The 15,941-nt window shown below is 41.1% G+C and overlaps 1 protein-coding gene across 2 annotated transcripts in view; it reads left to right on the top strand.

Annotated features, from left to right (window-relative positions):
- The window catches only part of BPHL (biphenyl hydrolase like), a 42,430-nt gene extending 27,051 nt beyond the window's left edge, over positions 1-15,379 (top strand). The window contains exons 5-8 of one of the 2 annotated variants that reach the window (XM_053664116.1): positions 2,770-2,901; positions 7,917-8,040; positions 9,785-9,847; positions 15,098-15,379. In XM_053664116.1, coding sequence (XP_053520091.1) covers positions 2,770-2,901; positions 7,917-8,040; positions 9,785-9,847; positions 15,098-15,185 — 407 coding nt within the window. In that variant the 3' untranslated portion in view covers positions 15,186-15,379. The remainder of the gene's footprint in view (positions 1-2,769; positions 2,902-7,916; positions 8,041-9,784; positions 9,848-15,097) is intronic. The other variant, XM_053664117.1, reaches the window with a different exon arrangement.
- Positions 15,380-15,941: the final 562 nt, after the last annotated feature.

The following is a 15,941-nucleotide window of genomic DNA, read 5'->3' as shown; positions in this document are numbered from 1 at the left end:
TTGTCTTTGGCTCTCTTTATGGACAGAACTGTTTAAAGTAAGGAAATCTTACAATGTTTTATTTTCCTATTAGCTTAGTGAGTTTTAATTGTTTTTACATTTATCAAACTGTCAATTACTTTGCTCACCTTTCCTTTTTTCATCTCAAACATGCCTTCTAAGATCTTCTCTCTCTTTCCTGAAGTTATTCTTTAGACATTCTTTAAGGGTAGGTCTAGTAATAGTACACTCAGTTATTACCCAAGAATGTGTTTTATGTCACCCTCGCTCTTGAAAGATTGTTTAGCTAAGAGTACAAATATCAATGAAAAATATTTTCTCAAGTATTACACCACCTTCTGCTTTCCTTAGTTGTGGTTGAGAAGTTTTGTCAGTCTAATTTTCCTTCCTCCCAAGTATGCCTTATATCTGCCTGTTGTTCAGATTTTGTTTTTCTTTGATGTTGTTGATTTACCATTCCGTTTCTAAGCATGCCTTCTTTTTATTTTTCTTATTTGGATTACATTTTATTTTTGCTTGTGGATTCTTATCTTTTATCACTTCTGAAAAACATTCTTGCTTGTTCCTTTCAAATATTTTATGTCTGCCATTCTTCTTTCCTACTTTTCTGTAACTGATCGGGCTTATCTTTCCATCTTCCTTATCTCTGGTTCATCTTATCTCTTGGTGTGGTGTTCTGCATAATTTTTAAAGCTTTCTCTTCCAGTTTTCCAGTTTTTTCATTAGCTTTGTAAAGATTCTATTTTGGGATCTTCAATTAGGAGTAAATGCTTATTCTTACTTTGGAAACGAACAGAAAACCAATAAACATTGTTGAGATTGCTTTCCTTCACCAAAATGTGCATTCACCGCTCTTGGGAACCACAGGGTCAGACCAGGTCAGGGCCATTTTCATCTCAGCTTAACCCAGGGACCTCAGGTTCAGCTCTGCTCTCCCAGCCACAGTGATAGTCACTTCCCCCCAAAAGCAGCCCTGTCTTTCAGTAGTCTTACCACTCTTTGTTCTACTTTCAGGATTTGCTTTCTTTTATACACACACACGTATATACTCATAATCTAGTCCACTAACTACTGCAACTCTAATAATGCAACAAAAACTATGCATTTTAAAGATCTAGTTGTTCCACTGCAAGAGGACCTTTCAGAGGGTATGGTCTACTAATATAGCCCAAAGTAGAAATATCTATGGGGAAATTTTTTTAATTTATTTTTTAAAATCCCTCCACTCTCCTTTCCCTCTGGTAATCACAATAGTGTTGTCAGTGTCTATGAAGACTTTTTTTCACTTAATCCCTTTACCTTTTTCACCCAGCCCCTCAACTTTCCTCCGCACTTCTGACAGCTGTCAGTCTGTTCTCTGTATCGATGAGTCTGTTTCTATTTTGTTTGTTAGTGTTTTTTTATTCATTATATTCCACACATGAGTGAAATCATCTGGTACTTGTCTTTCTCTGACTGGCTTATTTCATGTAGCATAATGTTCTCCAGGTCCATCCGTGCCATCACAAAGGGTAAGATTTCCTTCCTTTTTACAGCCGAGTGGTACTGCGTCTGCAGGGAATTTCTGACTGGCCATCTTCACACCATCTTGCTAACACCCCTCTCTATTCCCCTCTCTTCAACTTTCCTTTTTCTTCTTCCTAAACCTTCTCCTACCTCTTAACTTTCAGGCTTCTCTCTACACCCCTTTCTGAAGTCTTTTCACTTTTGCACACAGAATTTCAGCTCTCCTCAGCCTCTATATTCAATTCTGGGCATACCTCTGTAGAGTTAAACCAATCGCAGAAGAAAGGCAGGCAGTATAACAGGATCTTCCTTCCTTAGAAGGCAGTTATAGTTGTAAGTAGCAGTTTTTTCTCCATTTCATTATTTACATTTACTAAGTATATATTAGGTGTCTGCCTGGTGCTTGGCACTGTCTGGAAAGCTAAGCTGTTGTTCAGTGCGAATTCATGTTATTATGGCATGGTATATTTAAGGCACACCTTGTATTATAAGCACTGTATTAAAAGCTCTACATGAGCAACTTTTAATATGCTCAGGAGGATTAGAATCTTTATCTCACTGCATTTAAAGCATGGAAAAGATTAGGCTAAGTAATAGAATGTGTTTATTTATTTTAAAGGTGTTTTTTAGCTTATTATTTCCTTTTGTAATAGTGAATCCTCTATGGTATAATTTGAAGTTAGTAGTTAGCCTTTTATACCCATATTTCTTCAGTAGAAGAAATTAAAATAATTTGTGTTCATTTCTCAATGTACATAAATGCAATTCAGAAATAAAAAACCTTCTATTGTAAATGTCTCTCTTACTCAAGTGACCCTAATTAGAGGAATGTCTTTTTTTAATCATATACCTTTAACAAAATGCATTAAAGGCAGATCTAATTTCTTGCACTTTGTAAGAATTCTTTGTGTGCCTATTTTGTTCTGGTCCAGGCCCTGAGGGTACAGTGGGGCACAAAACATAGCCCAGTCCCTTACACTGAGGCTTACATCCCAGTGGAGAAACAGACACTCAGCCACTGACATAGAAAACACTGCAAAGTAGTGAGACATGCTCAGCGGAAGAGCTGGGGGGAGGGTGGTCAGGAAGGCAAGGCCTCACTGCCCTGGATGAAGTGAGGAGTGAGCCCTACAGAAACCTGGCGAAGCATTCCAGGCAGGCAGAATAGCAAGTAATGGCTTTGAGCTGGACTGTGCTTAGAATATTTAAAGATAAACTTTAGTATGACACTAAACCTATTCTTTTCACACTTCTATTTTTCAGGTATCCGAGATGTTTCTAAGTGGAGTGAGAAAACAAAAAAGCCTCTAGAAACCCTATATGGGTATGAGTACTTTGCAAAAACCTGTGAAAAGTGGGTGGATGGCATAAAACAGTTTAAACATCTTCCAGATGGTAGGTTACATGAACTATTTAATGGTTCCTTTGCTGACTATAAAGGTTGCTTGAATTCCTCCCCTGATATTCCAGAATTTCTCAGGGTTTAATGCATTTGCCTGCTATCCTTACACCCTGATGTATCAACAGAGAATACTAGTGACTATATAGAATACAAGTTCTTATGTATTAAATCCACCTTTAACTAGAGACAGATTGTATATAGTGTAAAGGTTTATAATGTTGATTGTTCTTTTTTTCTTCTACTCCTTTGTGTGTGATGACAAAATAATTCTCCAGAAGCCTCAAATAGTCTTTATTTTCTAATTTCAGAATAAGTAATTAGAAAACAGACAAGCTGCAATACTATTATTTATATGTATATATGTGTGTGTGTGTGTGTGTGTATATATATATGTTTTGCACATTTAGACAAGTTACTGTAGGACAAAGAAGGAAGGACTTTGTCATGACCTTTAGCCCCGGCGGCATTAGTATGAGGAAGAGAGCATTCACTTCTTTTCTCATCTTCAGAACTAAGTTACATGACTTTAGCCCTGATCAATATCTCCCTGTGTTTATCTGAAAAATTGACATGATGTCCAATTGCAGTAAAAATTATTATCTTTAATAAAAAATCTAAAAGTATTTTATATACTTACATTTTTAATGTCTCATTTTTCTTTTTTTAATTGCTGAAAGGATAGAAAGTACCTAAAATATAACCTTGAAGCACATTCAGTTATAAAATTGTGATTGAAGGATCAATTTGATGTCTTAAGTAATAATTTCCAGAATGAGTCATCTGTCAAAACCTTCACAGTGAACAGGACATTTGGAAAAGTTACTTCCGTGGCTTAAGCTCAAAAGAACAAATATATCCTGTTCAAACGCAGTACCCACTCATAGAAATAGGTCCCTGAAGTCTGTTTACTTTGGTTTTAAAGCAAGCAAAAAAATTGCTGCAAAACAATATCTGAGACAGTTCTGCATTAAAGAAGGCAACTTTGTGAAATGTAAACTTCTATGTTTTTTTGAAGAGAGTAAGGAAAAATGTCAGATTGCCAATAGGTAGAAGAAGAATTAAATGAGTTAAAAAATATGTCCTGTATTTGTTAAAATTAAAAACTTGTGCTCCGCAACAGACACCACCAGAAGAATGAAAAGACACGCCATAGACTGGGAGAAAATATTTATAAAAGACCCATCTGATAAAGGGCTATTATCCAGGATATACAAAGAACTGTTAAAACTGAACAATAAGAAAACAACCCAATTAAAAGATGGACCAAACATAAATGAGATCCCACTCTTCACCTGTGAGAACAGCCACACAGGAATTTCAGGACAGTGAAAATGCTGTGATACTATACTAGATACATGTCATTATACACCTGTCGAAGCGCACAGGATGCACAACACCAAGGGTGATCCCTGAGGGAAATGATGGACTTTGGGTGACGATAGTACCTAGTCAGTGGAGGTTCACTCACTGTGAAAATGCTCCACTTGGGGGTGTTTTTAGTGGGCGAGGCCATGTGTGGGGGCAGTCTCTGTACCTTCCACTCAGTTTTGCTATAAACCTAAAACTCTATAAGAGAAACAGAGTGAAAAAAATGTCGTAATACAAAGGATCTAGCAGCATGTCAGTCATCTTACAGCGAGATTGTTAATGAACTACTTATCTCCTTCTGTACTAGTTAATTTGGGAGGAGCCCTTTTTCCTCGTTGCACACTCAAGTTTAAGGATACTCAGACCTAGCACAGATTTGGAGTTAGACAGGCCTGGTGTGCATTCTGGTTTTGCCACTTGGCTTGCTGTTAGAATGGATTGAGGCAAATCACTTAGCTTCTCTAAGCTGTGACTTCCTGTGTGAGAACTAGGGACACTAATAACTACCTCATAAAGTTGTTCTGAGGACAAAATGAGTTGTTTATGTTTAGCTTTGGTACAGTACCAAGTACAGAGTAAGTGCTTAATACTCTGTAAAAGTACTGGATTTACAAATAATTATACATACTAAATGAGTTAAAACATGCACATAACTACCATAAGTGTTTTATGGTTATTAAATAATTTGAACACTTGCCTGACATATAGTGAGCGCTCAGTGATGCCAGCTTTAATTATCTGAATATACAGTTGGCAGATGCATGTCATCTCAGGGACAGGAAGGGGTCATCTTCAGAGATCTAGAGGAGTATTACCCTGGTCTACCTGTCACCCTTCTCATTGAAACCCCCAACTGAATAGGAGGAGACAGTGTCCCCTGGGCTGGCTCCTAGCTTTCTCAGAGATGCCATGCTTTCTTTTTGACACAGTCAAGGGAAGGCAGGAGGAAGAAGGAGCTGGCTCTGTAGAGTCCTGCTGGGTGTCAGCTAGTACTATGGCATCTCTTTTTAGCCCCTTGGCCACCCAGGGGACTATGGTTTATTCCTGTTCCACCAGAGGAGAAGGCCGAAACTCAAGTGGCTAAGGAACCACTAGAAATTCACAGGTGGGAAGTGGTGGGGGACAGGAACTTAGAAATGTTGCTGTGTGACACAGTGAATCTTCTAATCTGTCAACCATAATATGAGGAATGTGAGAGAGGCAGGAGGGATGAGGAAGAGCTGTAAAATGTAACTTCATTGTGAGGTATATGAGCTTTGAGGGCTAGCTGGGACCCCAAAGACCAGTTAAGACATTATTTTCCAGAAGGAGCTTATCAGATGGCCAAGCACCTATGGTGGTTTTGCAAACTGGAAACTGCCTCTATGTCATATAAAGAGCTGTGGGTTTTTTGTTTGTTTTTCTTACTGTTTTACCTGAATTTTTAATTAATTAATTTTTTACAGTTAAAATACTGTATTTTATTTTAGTTTTTAATATATTTTATTGATTATGCTATTACACTTGTCCCATTTTCCCCCTTCACTCCCCTCCACCCTGTGCATCACCTCCCACCCACATTCCCCACCTTTAGTTCATATCAATGGGTCATGCATATAAGTTCTTTGGCTTCTGCATTTCCCATACTATTCTTACCCTCCCCCTGTCTATTTTCTGCCTACCGTCTATTCTACTTATTCTCTGTACCTTTTCCCCCTTCTCTCCCCCTCCCACTCCCCCATTGATAACCCTCCATGTGATCTCCATTTCTGTGGTTCTGAACCTGTTCTAGTTGTTTGCTTAGTTTGCTTTTGTTTTTGTTTTAGGTGTGGTTGTTAATAATTGTGAGTTTGCTGTCATTTTATTGTACATATTTTTTATCTTTTTTTTTCTTAGGTAAATTCCTTTCATATATCATATAATAGGGGCTTGGTGATGATGAACTGCTTTAACTTGACCTTATCTGAGAAGCACTTTATCTGCCTTTCCATTCTAAATGAAAGCTTTGCTGGACAGAGTAACCTGGGATGTAGGTCCGTGCCTCTCATGACTTGGAATACTTCTTTCCAGTCCCTTCTTGCCTGTAAGGTCTCTTTTGAGAAATCAGCTGACAGTCTGATGAGAACTCCTTTGTAGGTAACTGCCTCCTTTTCTCTCACTGCTTCTAGGATTCTTTCCTTATCTTTAATCTTGGCCAATGTAATTATGATGTCCCTTGGTATGTTCCTTCTTGGGTTCAACTTGTTTGGGACTCTCTGAGTTTCCTGGACTTCCTGGAAGTCTATTTCCTTTGCCAGATTGGGGAAGTTCTCCTTCATTATTTTTTGCTCTTCCATTTCTCCTTCTGGTACCCCTATAATTCAAGATGTTGGAACATTTAAAGACTCTCCTCATTTGTTTGAATTCTTGTTACTTCATTCTTTTCTGATTGGATGTTTCTTTCTTCCTTCTGGTCCACTCCATTGATTTGAGTCCCAGTTTCCTTCCCATCACTATTGGTTCCCTGTACATTTTCTTTTATTTCACTTAGCATAGCCTTCATTTTTTCATCTAATTTGCGACCAAATCAACCAATTCTTTGAACATCCTGATTACCAGTATTTTGAACTGTGTGTCTGATAGGTTGGCTATCTCTTCATCGTTCAGTTGTGTTTTTTCTGGAGCTTTGATCTGTTTTTTCATTTGGGCCATTTTTTTGTCTTGACGTGCTTGTTATGTAGTGAGGGCTGGAGGCTTAGGTGTTCACCCAGGCAGGGTAATCCCCATGGCTGAGTTGTGACACTATATGTGGGGAAGGGGTCCAAGAGGGAACAATGGCACTTGCTGTGCTCTCTGCCAGATTTCAGTCACTTCCCCCACTTCCCATAAGCAAATTGGGCTTTTCTGGTGCTGATTCCCAGGTGGGTGGGTTTTTATATGTTCTAGGACCCTGTGGGTCTCTCCAGTGCACTCTCCTGTGAGGCTGGCAGTTCCTCCCACTGCTGCCTCAACCCCCACAGGTATTTTCAATCAGTGGTTTGAGGCATTATTTCCCCGAGCAGGGACCCTGGGTTGTGTGGTCCATCCCACTCCCCAGTTTCGCCTAGTTTATCTACACACGAATGTGGGACCGCCCAGTCTGCCAGCTGCTGCCTTGCTGACCAGCTACACCCTCACGTGCCCTGTTCCACAATCTGCTGCCTCCCTGGTCCTCCAGCCACCGCTTTGCCGCGAGTCCTCTCCACCATGGCTGCCTATCTCTTCCCTTCCTACCGGTCTAGATGAATGTGTCTTCTTTAATTCCTTGGTTGTTGGACTTCTATACAGTTCAATTATCTGTCAGTTCTGGTTGTAAATTGTTGTTGTCCTTCTTTTGGTGGTACAGGAGGTACGGTGTGTCTACCTACACCTCCATCTTGGCCGGAAGTCCGAATTTTTAATTTAAATCAGGCAAAACTGCTTGTTCACTAATAAAGTTTTAAAATAAAATTTTAAAAAACAGCAGAGAAACAGAAAGGGAAACCCGAAGAAGGGTAGAGCTGGTGCGCCCCTCACACCCCACCTGATTTAACACACTGGGTCACTGAGATCCAGAGAGGTGTGACTTGCCCCAGCTCTTGGCGTGTCCTTACCTTGTGAAATGGTCACCTTAAAACCCACTTTCTGTTCATTTGTTTTTCAGGTAATATCTGCCGGCACTTGCTGCCGCTGATTCAGTGCCCCACCTTAATTGTGCATGGCGAAAAGGATCCTCTAGTCCCACGTTTTCATGCTGACTTCATACACAAACACGTGAGCGGGTCACGGTGAGTCCAGTCTCCGCTCTGCCATTCTGTGCCTCTAAGGCTTTTGAAGAAAATGGGAGAAGCTGTAACAACGAAAAGAATGGTGACAGTTGGGATCTTTTAAAGTGGACCCTGACCCCCATTTTGCCAAAATGGCAATAAGCAGACCACTGTGTACAGGGTTCTAGAGACACAGGGCACAAAAAGAATCCTGATTTGTGGGGAACCAGTAATTTCAAGGAAGGGGATTCTCAGGTAAATATCTCTTGTTGTTGCTGTGAACTGTGCTAATACAGACTAAGTTCTGTGACACTGGCAACACGTTAGATCACAGGAATCATTGTTAACTAACACAGTTTTGTATAATTTGAGAATTGTAACACTATTAGTACAAAAGCACTCCCTTTCCAATAAGGAAAATCTGTAAAACCAAAAGAAGGAAATAATAGCCTTTTGCTTGCCAATCATTTAAATTCTTTTATTACTATCATTTTTGTGTTGCTCTTTTCTTAACATAGAAATAATCACATTCTATATTCAACTCTGATGTTGCTTTTTTCCACTAAAAGTTATGTTCTGATTTTTTTTGTGTTATTTTAGCCTTAAATTTGTACATATCAGATGATTAAATTATTATTCAGGATTATAAAATACCAACATATACCAAGCCATGTTGGTGGCTCATTTGATTAAAAAGTAGATACATGTTGCTTATTCTTCGCATTTTTGTTTCTGCCAGCCAGCTTTGGGCATCACTGAAACTTATGTGTTAGCAAAATTTATATTTTTCATTTTCATACATTTTTGTATGGAGAACAGAAATTTATATTTTAAATATTTTGGCTGACACAGGAGCAAGCTTTTGCCAGTTCAAATATATAACCAGCTGTAACAAGATGATAATTCAAAGTTGAATAAATTCAGCATCTCCTTCACATGCAAGGGATGCATATCCTGAAGGAGAAAATGAGGTGTGACTAGAAGACAGGGACCTCATTTTTTAAGTTATACTGGGAAATAAAGACCCAGGTGAGCCTTGACCCCTTCAAAAACTATGTATTAATTTCAGAGATACTGTCATTACTCAGGACATCTTTGCTATGGAATTCTTCTGAAATTGACCTTTATTAGCAGCCTAAGAAAACCCTCCATCACTCACGCACTCTCCTCTCTCTCTCACGCCTGTTCCTTCCCCTCTCTCAGTCCCTCTCCCTCTTCCCCTCTCCTTTCCTTCCATGAGCCAATTTCCAGTGCCTGCTGTGGGCCAGCACCTTTCCCAGGGAAAGCAGATGCAGAAGCAGTCCACTGCTTCCTAATCATACTGTTCCATGCTGTGTTTCTCAGAGAATGTTTAAGAATGGGGAGCGTGCTTCTTATTCTATAGTAAGATATAAGTATCATAAATCTATATAATTTCTATACTTATATAGCATTTTATATTTTAAAAGGCATTTTACATACAAAATCGAATTACACTTTACAACTATCAAAAACAAATATTTCTTATGAAAAAGAAATATTGTCGCCATTTTATAGATGAGAAAATAAAGGCTGAGATGCTAAATAATTGCCCAGGGTTGCATAGCCTGTTAGAGACAAATCCTAGGTTTTTTTTCTCCTGTTTTAGTGCTTTTCCTCTACAGTACAGCTGTCTCTCATAAACATATCCTTATTTTAATATGTGGTCTGCATTATATACTTGCTGATGTGGTTAACTGTTTTCTAGCATCAGAAATAACATGTATTCGTATACTGACTCTCGCAGTGAGGACACGTGTTCCCTTGGAGAACCAGGTTCAATGAATGTCAGTCTGCAAGAAAGTTTAATGTAAGAATTCTGTTACATACCCATCTCCTAACAACAGAATACATCAACATGGTAGAAAAATATTCCCTCACTGTTTGGATGTTACTGTTTCAGTGGGCTATTTTATGGAAGCAATATTCTTTGGAATATTGGAAGAAATTAGTTGAAGGTAAAGTGTTATGAGCAGTGATTGTCTAAAACTGGTTTGCATTTTACACCTACTACCTTCCTCTCCTACAGCAGCCCTTTATGTTGGACATGAATTTGTCTAAAACAGGTGTGGTTTATTGTGAACCCAACAAAAGGAAGTTGGATTCCTTAAGCACCAAAGTCATACTGTGATTCTGTACACCATGCCCTTTGTCAACATGGTGCAGCAGTTCACGGTGTAGCAAGCTCCAGTGAACTCAGTGTTTTACTACCTTGCCAGCTACATTATCACTAACGTTTAAGCCACAGTCTGTCCCTGAAAGATTTTACCAACAAATAGATAGCATATATGAAGCCGGTGCCTTTCTGTCCTCAGAAGGAGGCTAATGAAGGGCGGGGTTGTTCGCAGGCCTGCTTCCTGCTCATGTTAATTTGTCTCTCTCTCGTTTCACTCTGTGGGAGAAGAATGATGGAATCTCTTGGAAGCAAAGAAGGATTAGGGGTCATTCAAGGTTACTGTTTTAAAATTTATTTTTATACAATTGAACCCTTCCTCCTAACAAACTCTCACAAAGAGCTGTCCTTATTACAACAGTGATGGGGAGCAGACCTTGCCCCTTAGATTCTCCTTGTCCTGCCCCAGCCCCCGTGTATCCCCTGCTTGTCCAGCCCTCCTTCTGAGATGGAAAAGCACTGACATCACTCACCACCTGTCTAGCTAGTCAGCCTCTGCTTGGGTGTCTCCTTTCACCAGACATGCGTCACCCATGAGGCCAGCCCCAGCTTGTTTTCAGGGAATCTGCATTGAGCAGAGCTTGGCACCTGTCCGATTCTTTGGAGGTGGGGTGGATGGGCTCCGGGAAGCAGTGGGACTCAGATATCTCAGAGGAGTTTATGACTACAGAGCTTGTTGAACCACTGTCTGCTCATTATGTGTATTAGTCTGCAAGGGCTGCTGCAATGAATACCAGAGACTGGGAGGCTTCAATAATATGTTTATTTTCTCACAGTTCTGAAGGCTAGAAGTCTGAGATCAAGGTGTTTGTAGGGTTGATTTCCTCCGAGGCCCCTCTCCTTGGCTCGCAGACGGCTGCCCTCTCCCTGTGCCCTCGCATGGTTTCCCATCTCTGTGTCCTAATCTCCTCTTCTTATTGGGACACTAGTCATATGAGGGTGGGCCCTAATGTCCTCATTTTAACCTAATTATCTCTTTTTTTAAATCCTCACCCAAGGCCTTTTTAATTGCTTTTTTAGAGAGAGGAAAGAAGCAAGGAAGAAAGAAAGTAATATCCACCCAGAGAGAAGCATTAATTGGTTGCCTCCCATATGTGCCCTGATGGGGGATCAAACCCACAACCTAGGCATGTGCCCTGACCAGGAATCAAATTTATAACCTCCTGGGTATGGGACGATGCTCCAGCCGACTGAGCCACACCAGCCAGGGCAACTTAATTACCTCTCTAAAGAACTATATCCAAATAGGGTCACACTCTGAAGTACTGTGGGGTTAGGACTTCAACATACAAATTTTGGGAGGATGCAGTTCATCCCATTATAGTATGTTTCTGAGGGGATGCTTAGATGTCAGGACTTACAGGCCCAGCGGAGGTCAGGGTCTGGACCTAAGACCCAGCTGCAGATGACCAGCACCCTACCTGGAATCCTCTGCCCTTCACCTGCTTTGGTTGCCTGGCCAAGTGTACTCATCCTTCAGGTTGCAACTCAAATGTCTTCTCCTCCCCTACTTTCTCCTCCTTCTCCAATTACTCATCTATCTGAAGCCACACAGCTCCTTATTTATACCTTTTTACAGCTGTCAGCATGTGAATTTAGTGTTCCTCCTGTTGAGTATATCAGTACCTTTCCCAGGATGTAGTGTCGTACCTGCCGAAAGAAAGAGAATGTGAGAGCAAAAGAGGCACATGGGACCAAGCCTCTGTGGATGGCCAGGGGTCACTGCCTGGTGACTCCAGGCCAAAAAATATGGTCTAACTTCATGTTCTAGGGTTGGGGCCAGAGAGCCAGACCAGATGGGAAAAAACGAGGGGTAACATCCATGTGCACAGAGTGGCACCTCGGGCCAGTGTCACCCAAAGCAGAGGTGGGAAGTGAGTCTTGCCTGGGCAGCAGAATTGGTATTTTGGGATCCTGAGCAACATTCACAGCAGCAGTGGAGAAGAGCAGCAGCAGCAGCGTTCAGGCGGGTTTGGGTGCTGGTCAGTCACTCATTTAGACAGTGAGCGTATATTTCCATGCCCCTGTTTCCTTGTCTGTAAAATGTGGGTGATAGTATCTACCATTCAAAATATTTTTAAGGGATGAGTGCATATTTGTACATTGAACACGTAAAACTCAGCACAAAGTAGCTGCCAGGTCTGTGGATAGAATGCTGGCGTGAGTGCAGGTGATCAGGGGCCCCAGGAGGCAGCCAGGATATAGCTTGGTAGGTCAGAGGCCAGTTGCCCTGCGTCCCAATATTCGGCATTAGTATAGGAGTACGGGTGTATCAGTCAGGGCTCTCCAGAGAAACAAGCAGTAGGGGACACACACACACAGAGGTTTATTTTCTGTAAGGAGTAAGGAATTTCTCACGCAGTTATGAAGGTTGAAAAGTACAAGATCTTCAGTTGGCAAGCTGGAGCCGAGTCAGGAAGGTGGAGACCCAGGACACACGAGGCGTAGCTCCAGTCTAATTCTAAATGTCCAGGAACCAGAAAGAGCCGATGTTTCATTTTGAGTCTTAAGGCACGAAAAAGCCCATGTCCCTGTTTGGAGGCAGTCAGGCAGGAGCCTGCTTTGGTTTTCAATTAAAACAAAAATGCTCACAGACGACTTACTGGAAACTGTGGGTTCATAACTAATTTAGAGTATTATCACATCCCAAGTGGAGAAAGAGGCCGCAGCACATAATTTACGGCCTTGTTCATATATGTAGCCTTCAGAGCTTAATTTGAAAACTGAAAGCGTCAGTTGAGGAAGGGATGCTAACATTGTTTCTCCTTTGCTACCTGGGGTGTAAAGAGTGAGATCCTAGAAGGACTGTATCAAGAAGTAAACTGACCACTGGGTTTATACTGTGAGGTTAGACATTTTAATCTCTCAGAAGATCTAAAATCACATCTTTTTCTAAAAGTGCCAGATGCAACAAGGAACTTGCACTGGCAAATAGGAACTTCTGTTTACCATCTTGATGCCCCTTAATTTCCAGTTGAACCATGTGTTGGGTGGTGGGGGATTGCCTACCAATTCTCCTGGGAAATGTGGTTCTTTGCCAATCATTCTCCATGGATTACATGATTAGATCGCTTTGTTATCCGGGTGAGAATCTTGGTCAGCAGTAGAGTTGGTATGTTGCCTTCACAGCTTGTATACTTACTCCTGTCTAATGTGGTTACTTTCCCAAAGAGGAACACATAGGCTTTAAGTATAGTGACTCTTGTGTGAGACCTAAAGGAGGGTGTATTAAGGAACTTGAAATGACCCCCAAAAAGTACCAAGGAGAAGAGCAACTTTCTTAATACTCACCTGTCTGTTCATCCACCCATAATTCAGTGTAGGTCCGAATGGAGATGACTCAGAACAGATCTCCCATATTTTTTATGAAAGGGACCTAGTTTTTATTTCCCTAAGACCAAGAGATTACTATAGGAAGAATGCAGATAGCACTGAGGCTAAAAAGAAGGGATTCACTGCTGGTGTTCTTTTTCCTTATTAGGGACTTGAGTGAATCATAGCAATGAGGTAGGACACGTGATAAGCAGCATGGCTATCCAGGAAGAAGGACTTGCAAGTTGGGCAGATTGGGGTCTCTGCTTAGGAGTCCAGCTTAGCACACATTAGAAGATGCAGTTTGGCCTAGACGTGCCCTTCTGTGACCTTTCAGCATCCTTGGCAGTTGTTGGTTCTGCCTCCTGAAAACAGAGGCCTTGAGCATCCCTGAAAGCCCTCTAAGGCAACTGGAATCCTATCTTTGGGGTTGATGCAGCTTGCCATTGTTTTCTGAACAGCATTAAAACTGAATTTGGAACATTCTGGTTACTATAAATGGCATTAACTTTCCTGAGAGCCTGAGAAAGATGCCCACAATATAGCCCACCCTCCCTTCGAGTAAATGATCTTGATTATCTGGGTACCTCCACCCCACCCCCATGTGGTTGGGCTGCAAGAACAGCTCTGTTCCCAGGGCCCTGTCCCAGGTTCTCCCCAGCACTGAGATCTCTCAGACCCCAGGTGCTGAAAAACCAGAGAATTAGGCAATGCTGTAATTGGCACTTTGTCCCAGTGTAGTCCTTGTAATGTCTGATTGTCATTGTGGACAAGACAGCTCAAGCTTGCACTTATATCCTAGATGCTTTAACTGAAAACTTTTATTTCTGTACTTTTATAACCAATAAATAAAATATACAACTCAGAGAAGGCTGCCTTTATTAAAGAAATTGCCAACCAGCCACATTTGACCCATCCCTATTGCGAGGAGGAATCTTTATGACAGTAAGATTTGCCACAGACGTGTAGTGACAGCTGGAGGAGACCTGCTGGTGCAGGCTGCCGCTGCCCACCCAGTCCTAAGGAACACGTAGTCCCCTTTGTCTGAGGCTTGTATTTAGGTACTCAACTCCCCAGAAACAACAGGGTGATTTTGAACCTTGAACAAGGGTCTGGTGGTGGCTGGACTGATTTGGGATTTTCCACTACAGACTCCCCAAGAAGCTCACCTGTTCAACTCAGTGGATTCTGGGCCTTTTCTATTTGATCATCTCTCCAACCTTCTCTTAAAAAACCAACCTAATTGAAATGAATTTCTTTTTTAGCTAACTACCAAGTCATGTGTCATGCGCCCCACTCTGAAGCAGGGTCAGTTAAACCGTTTGTTACATGATACAGTTCCCAGTACGGTGCGTGCTCTTCCTGTCAGGTCAACCTCCAGGTTAGTCATAAACTCCAGGGGGCTTTTACTCTTTAATATTCAGGAAAGGTTATACTATGTACCTTACATTCTCTCCCCAAAAGTAGTCATCCAAAAAAAATGTGGCAGGTTTTTACTTTAGATTTTCATGTTATGTTAGGGAGGGTAAGAGGTTTTAACTGGTGTGCCACCAATCATAAGCTTTTTCTTTTTAGGTTGCATCTGATGCCAGAAGGCAAACACAACCTCCACTTACGTTTTGCAGATGAATTCAACAAGTTGGCACAAGACTTCTTACAATGAATATGTGACCCGGTGATTCCTTAGCAAGGGCTTCATCTGCCTGTTGTGGCCTCTGGAACCCACCCCCACACCTCAGTTCACCTTCCCTCCAGACTTTCGGTTCCTCCCCACAACTGCTGCTAATCCAACAGGGAAAATGACACTAAAAACATCCTCCAGGAGCTACAAAAATTAAATGACTTTTTCAACATTAAGTTTGGATCTCTACCATTGTTTTAAAACAAATTCCTTATGGTGATTTATTTACAAGTAAATGTTAGAAGAGCACTGGTGCTCCTCGCTGCTATTTTGGGGCACCACAGACCCGAGCCGTGCCTTCTGAGAGGTGAAAGCACCCTCTTGTCTCTGTAGTTGTGTCATTGTGCAAAGTAAGAAAAGAAACAGAAGACAGTTCTTGCCTAAGGTCCTCAATTCTAGGTTTTCACAGGATTGCTCCAACTCCCACAAAGGGAAGAAGGCTGACTTTACCTCAGATCTATCCGCTTCCTTACCTTTGCTGGATTCCTTTACTTTCATACTTTGGGCCAGTGAAGATGAAAAAATATTTATCTCTTTATTAGTAGAATTATTAATTAAACATTAAGTATGTGATAACGGAACATGATTTGACTTTGGGTGGTGGACACAATGCAATATATAGCTTGTGTGTCATAGTAATGTACACTTGAAACCTGTGTGAAACCCATTAACCAATGTCACCCAAATTTAATTAAAAATTTTTTCAAAGTAGAAATCCTATTTTGTTATGATGAGTAA

The sequence above is a fragment of the Artibeus jamaicensis genome, unplaced genomic scaffold (assembly GCF_021234435.1).
Source record: "Artibeus jamaicensis isolate MK-2021 breed Jamaican fruit bat unplaced genomic scaffold, CSHL_Jam_final contig_335, whole genome shotgun sequence".
In the NCBI taxonomy this organism is placed as follows: Eukaryota; Metazoa; Chordata; class Mammalia; order Chiroptera; family Phyllostomidae; genus Artibeus; species Artibeus jamaicensis.
The sequence above is the reverse complement of the archived record's forward strand: the minus strand, read 5'-3'. Positions and strand labels throughout refer to the sequence as shown.